This window comes from Carassius auratus, linkage group LG28B, assembly GCF_003368295.1.
Source record: "Carassius auratus strain Wakin linkage group LG28B, ASM336829v1, whole genome shotgun sequence".
NCBI lineage: Eukaryota > Metazoa > Chordata > Actinopteri > Cypriniformes > Cyprinidae > Carassius > Carassius auratus.
The window spans coordinates 6,417,736-6,423,962 of NC_039293.1; the positions used below are offsets into that span (position 1 = coordinate 6,417,736).

At 37.4% G+C, this 6,227-nt stretch overlaps 1 protein-coding gene across 1 annotated transcript in view; it reads left to right on the forward strand.

The window, feature by feature from the left end:
* The first annotated feature begins 1,925 nt into the window (after nt 1–1,925).
* Nucleotides 1,926–6,227, forward strand: part of LOC113067883 (PRKCA-binding protein-like) — a 5,494-nt gene continuing 1,192 nt past the window's right edge. The window contains exons 1-11 of the mRNA XM_026240378.1: nt 1,926–2,084; nt 2,249–2,355; nt 2,642–2,753; nt 3,087–3,215; nt 3,718–3,784; nt 3,885–3,974; nt 4,156–4,209; nt 4,337–4,399; nt 4,629–4,762; nt 5,643–5,735; nt 5,842–5,892. Coding sequence (XP_026096163.1) covers nt 2,315–2,355; nt 2,642–2,753; nt 3,087–3,215; nt 3,718–3,784; nt 3,885–3,974; nt 4,156–4,209; nt 4,337–4,399; nt 4,629–4,762; nt 5,643–5,735; nt 5,842–5,892 — 834 coding nt within the window. The 5' untranslated portion in view covers nt 1,926–2,084; nt 2,249–2,314. The remainder of the gene's footprint in view (nt 2,085–2,248; nt 2,356–2,641; nt 2,754–3,086; nt 3,216–3,717; nt 3,785–3,884; nt 3,975–4,155; nt 4,210–4,336; nt 4,400–4,628; nt 4,763–5,642; nt 5,736–5,841; nt 5,893–6,227) is intronic.

The following is a 6,227-nucleotide window of genomic DNA, read 5'->3' on the forward strand; positions in this document are numbered from 1 at the left end:
TACACTTAGTTCTGTCATCATTCACCTCGTGCATTCGCTGTCCGCGAGCCCTCTTGATGACGAAAATTACATAATGCGGATGGAATGCAGATGCCAATGGTCAAATTATACTTTGGCCTTTATCAGTGGCGCACGAGATGCGATGACAATAATAAAGTGTCATTGCATTATAAGTTTGTTGTTAACATATACAGTTGAAGCAACTAGATGCAGCAGTGCTGAGATGTTCAATCTAAATATTGCGGCAAAAAAGAGAATGTGGAGAAGATCTTGTTTACGTCAAAACTGAAACCAAGCCGTTCACACAGAACGCTTATTTCACGAATTTCTAGAGAGGGACATCTTCTATTATCATTGCACTCGTGTCTCGTACAATAGAGCCGCATGTTTAGAAGCACATGTAAAATAAAGGTGGGTTCAGTTTTTTTTTAAACATATCTTGAGACTTTATGGTGGGTCTTTCCCATCCTACTGCATCTCATGTTTAAATGAAAATGTACTCTGTGTGATTCACTCCTTTGAATTAAACTATGCATGCACACATGGTGCTGTTTTTTTTTTTATATATAGTTATTTAAGCTACTTGATTGTAATTGGTTTATAAAAATTATTTTAAATATTATGCACTTTTTTCACACTTTTTTTCGCTCTTTCAATAGGAAAATATCTCACCTTTAATAGTCAATCATATTTACAGTACAAAACTTGTCAGTCAACTATGAGGGCGAAAAAACAAAACAGAAACAAAATAATCGTTCATTAATCGTAATCGAGGTGAAAAGTTCAATTAATCAAGGTTTTTATTTTAGGCCATAATCGTCCAGCCCTAGCATACAGTCTGAATCATAACCCACTAAAGGAGCTAGTTAATTGATGTGTGTTTCTCACCTTACTTCACTGGAGCTATAATGGTCTTGAATCTCTGAAAATATTAGCCTCACGATTTACTATTTGGGGCTCTGGCAGCTAGCTATCCTAAAGGGCTAAGCTAACGGAGAGCATGAGAGGAGATAATAATTAAGTTTTCTTGTCACTGAGTTTAAGATGTTAAGCTAGTTACCTTAACCAGTACACAACCTGTTCCTAGATGATACAACCTTGATGTATCATGTAAAAAATATATATATATCTTGAGTGATACTACTCATATCCCATCAAACCTTTAAGATTAAGTTGATTTCTTTCTCTTTCATACGCATAACATTCTAGAAGTTTCTGGATCCCCACATTTATCACATCTGCCATTTCCATGTTTCCCTATTTTGTGTAAATTGAAATTTAAAGCTGAATGTCCAATCCTCATTCTTGTTATAATATCATCTTTCTTCCTACTCCCACGTCTTATTCTATGCAGGTATTACTATTATGATTGTGTAAATGGTGATCAGCAACCAGATAATGTGGAAGTTACTGCCTTTTGGCTTGGTGTGACGTCTCACGTTTTGCAGACAATGCAAAGGCAGAGGAGTACAGTACCCTGACAGCACACGTACCTCTCAGAGATGTCTATATGATGTCTGGATTTACATCTGCAAGATGGATTGTTTAGAGATTTTGTTCATCTGCAATACATCTATAGGACGTTCCATTCTAGATGTCAAATAGACTATGTGTTTAAGATGTTTATGATTCAGAATGAATGTAAAAGTGACATCTGAAAGACGTCTGTCAGATGTTTGTAGACAGCAGCTTTCCAGATAAAGAGATCTTTAGCAGACATCTTGCAATTTCTATTGCTAATTTCTCACTTTTTGATGGTTTCATTACTTTCATATAACTGTTCAATTTCCAGTGTACTATAACTAATCTGGCTGGAGAAGTACTTTAAAGTTTTATTTTTCTCAAAAGAGAGTCTCTCTCTCTGTCGGTCTCTTCACACTCCAGTCCAGCAGGAGGCGGAAACGCGCTTTTTACGTTGGTTTTCCTGTCACAGAAAAAAGAAGAAAAACATCCTGCAGACTTGTGTTCAGATGCAGCAGCTTCTTGTTTATCGAATTATCTTCATAACACAACACTAAAACATTATTTTAATATGTTGACGTGTTAAGATCATCTTTACCTGTCTGCTATTGGTCAACAGATCGGTAAGAGACACACCTGCGTTATTCATCCGCCTAACACCTGTCAGAATAATAATAACAATAACGAGAATAATAATAACGAGCAGCTTCAAAAGCGAACATGTCTCAGAGTATGATGTTGGTACAGATCATTTAAAGCTGGTTTCATTAATGCTGCTGTATTTCAGTAATAGAGTTCATCATCTGAATGAGTTTGATCGTCAGATCCACATTAAACACGATCAGAGCTGATAATGTTCACAGACATGGACTATGAGCTCGAGGAGGACAAACTGTGAGTAGCACGAGCACCATCCATCAATCTTAATATTTTATTTGTTTACATGATGTCACATCCGGTGAGGTTTGTATAGCTGGGAGAAAATAGACCGTCACAATTATAAATGTCTAAATATAATTGCATGTTATATAACAGTGTGTCAATGTAATAGAAGTTAATTGAATCTAACAGAAATAATGCAGAGCAAGCAATCATTTCAAGAACAACATTGAGGGATGATTGTGTGATGAGATGAGTGTTGTGTGTCTTCACTGACAGTTGTGTGTGTGTGTGTGTCCAGTGGGATTCCCACAGTTCCCGGGACAGTGACTCTGAAGAAGGACGCACAGAACCTGATTGGGATCAGTATTGGGGGCGGAGCTCAGTTCTGTCCCTGTCTCTACATCGTACAGGTCAAACACTCATCATCATCATCATCATCATCCTGTCAATCACTGTGTCACATTCAGTGATGATCCAGTCTTGTAGAAGCTGTAGGATCTTCTTGTATTTATAAAGCTAGAAGTGTGTGATTTTTATTTGTGTGGTTGATATTGTTACATTCGTTTAGAGTCATTCCAGTAGAACAGGTCCTGAAGAATTGTGAATGTTGAAAATGTTCTTACACAGAATTCACACACAAATTAAGTCAATGATACCCACCATCCAGTTTCAAAGTCGAAGTGCTCCAGAAAGTCTTCAGTCTCTTTATTACTCTCTTTATTAACTGATTTCTGTGTGTTTAGGTGTTTGATAACACCCCGGCCGCTCAGGACGGGGCTCTTGCCGCTGGCGATGAGATCACAGGAGTCAACGGCAAACCGGTGAAAGGAAGGACTAAAGTAGAGGTGGCCAAGATGATCCAGGCCGTGCAGGTACAGCACCTGAAACATCAACTGAAGACACACGGTTTGATTCCTGGAGCAGTTTTCACTGTTTTAGAGTTTTGTTAATGTTTCTGATGTCTTACTGTCTTTATAGTCACACTGAGCAGATTAGAGCTGGATGAGAGAATAGTTTATATTAGAAGATGATTATAACAACAACAGTCACACAGCTCTGCTCTTATCTGTCATGAATTTAAGTGATTATTGACAGTGTTACATCTTTAAATAAACACTCAATATCAGTTCAGTCACTCTATCTGTGGAAATTTCTCCAGGTTTAGTTGAAACTATTATAATTTGTACATTTTGATCGACTTAAAAAGTGACATTATCTGTATATCAGCATGACTCTGATATAATATTGTGACCGATATATGATCAAAGTGAGTAATGTCTTGTCTCAGATGCACCACTGTGATCACATGATCTAGACTGGTAGTTTAGTACTGGAAGGGTTTGTTTTAAGGATGAATGTGTTTGTGATCTGCAGGGTGAAGTGGTGATCCAGTATAACAAACTGCAGGCCGACCCGAAGCAGGGCAAATCTCTGGACATCGGTAACAACCACCAGACTGTGCTAGCTTCGTGTGTTTGAAGGGATGTGTTTCTCTCTGATGAAGTAGCTCATGTGTGTGTGTGTGTGTGTGTGTGTGTCAGTGCTGAAGAAGGTGAAGCACCGTCTGGTGGAGAACATGAGTTCAGGAACCGCAGACGCTCTGGGACTCAGCAGAGCCATTCTGTGCAACGGTCAGATCATTCCCACTGTTAGATCACTAATGCTATACCACACTCGATCAAACAACTACAGCACTCAGAAATACAGCACTAGGAGTTATTTCTTCACCTTGCACTAATGAGAACAAGTTCTGTTGCATGACATAATCTCTGCTTGATGTGTGGATGTAACGTGTGTGTGTGTGTGTTGTAGACGGTCTGGTGAAGAGGCTGGAGGAGCTGGAGAAAACTGCTGAACTTTATAAAGGTGATTCATTCGTTCTGTTACTGCATTAAACCAGTGACTGAGAGAGTTTACTCTGGACATAATCTGTGTGTGTGTGTGTGTGTGTGTGTGTGTGTGTGTGTGTGTGTGTGTGTGTGTGTGTGTTTAGGACTAATGGAGCACACCAAGAGACTGTTAAGAGCTTTCTATGAGCTCTCGCAGACTCACAGAGGTACAGTAGATTTCATCTTTACTCATCATATGATTCCTTATAAAGAGTTTCTCCCGCTGGAAGCTCAGTTTATTGACCGTAAACCTGGTTTGTTTTCCATCCTCTTTGAGACGAGATTACACACACACTAACAACATCAGGCCGTGCAGTAGAAGTACTGCTAACTCTGACCAACAACACTCCATTCAACCATCAGATGTGTGATATAAAGTCTGTTCTTCTCTCTCAGCGTTTGGCGACGTGTTCTCCGTCATCGGTGTCCGTGAGCCGCAGGCCGCTGCCAGCGAAGCCTTCGTGAAGTTTGCTGAAGCTCATCGAAACATGGAGAAGTTCGGCATCCAGCTGCTGAAGACCATCAAACCTGTAAGAGAGCAGATCGGGACGAGTTTGTGTTCGTACGATGAGTCTAGAGTAACTGTGACATGCAGAAATAAAGTATATGATGTAGTGCTGTCAAACCATTAATTGTGATTAAACACATCCAAAATAAGTGTTTTTGTTGATATAATATGTGTGTGTGAACTGTGTATATTTATTATGTATATATAAATACACACATGTTTTTGTTATAGATTAAACATATTTATTTATAATATAAATTATATTATTAAAAATGTATGCATGTAAATATTTTCAAAATAATATACACTATATGTGTTTGTATATGTATGTGTATATATATATATATATATATATATATATATATATATATATATATATATATATATATATATATATATATATATATAATATGCACAGACAGTAAACACACACACATATATTATGTAAACAAAGTTTTATTTTATAAGCGGTTTAGGGATTAAAAGTGATTCATCATTTGTCAGCACTACTATGATGCGAAACAACTAAAAGTAACGTAAATAAAACATAACAATAAGCTAAAAAATAAAAATAAATAAATAACAAAAAATGTTAACTGTTTGTGATCATTAACTGTTGTCAGAGAGCCACAGACATACAAATTTGTTTTTAAATTATATATTTAACTTAAGATATGAACTTAAAATATCAGGGGCACTTTATTTAATCTCAAACTGGGGTTTGTCTGATGAGACGTCTATAAAGCCCTGATCTATACAGTGTTTGGTATGTAGAATGTAGAGTCAATGAAACATGCTTAAGAAACATCATCTATGCTGGAGAACAGCTGAAAACAGTGTGAAACCTCATTTAATGAGACAGATGTAATAAATAATATTTATTCTGTCTGTTTGTCTGTCAGATGCTGCATGATCTGAACACGTATCTGCACAAAGCGATTCCTGACACCAAACTCACCATCCGCAAATACCTGGACGTCAAGTTTGAGTACCTGGTACGAGAACAGCCCGATGATACACTCATCCTTGATTTCTGGATTGAGATTACATTAACAGAGGGGATGTTGATTAATGTGTGTGTGTGTGTGTGTGTTTATTCAGTCGTACTGTCTAAAGGTGAAGGAGATGGATGATGAAGAGTACAGCTGTATCGTAAGTTCACTCAGTCTCTCCGCTCATCATTCACTCATTAACTAACAATAGTCCAAATCAGCTCCCGATCATTTGACTCAATACACTGTTACTGATTAAACCTGCTCAACCTGTTTACTGATCTTAATGAGTGCTTTAGAGGTGGAGGATCTATTGCAATGTTGAACTTTGACCCTGATACAATTGTCTTTTTACTGTTTAATACTGTAAATCATGTGCAGATGATTATACAGAAAGCATGCGGAGTATTGGATAAAAGTTCAAATTCTGTGTCCCTTCTATACATTAATGCATATTGTATAATATTGCATATAACATGTTAAATGTGTTGTTGT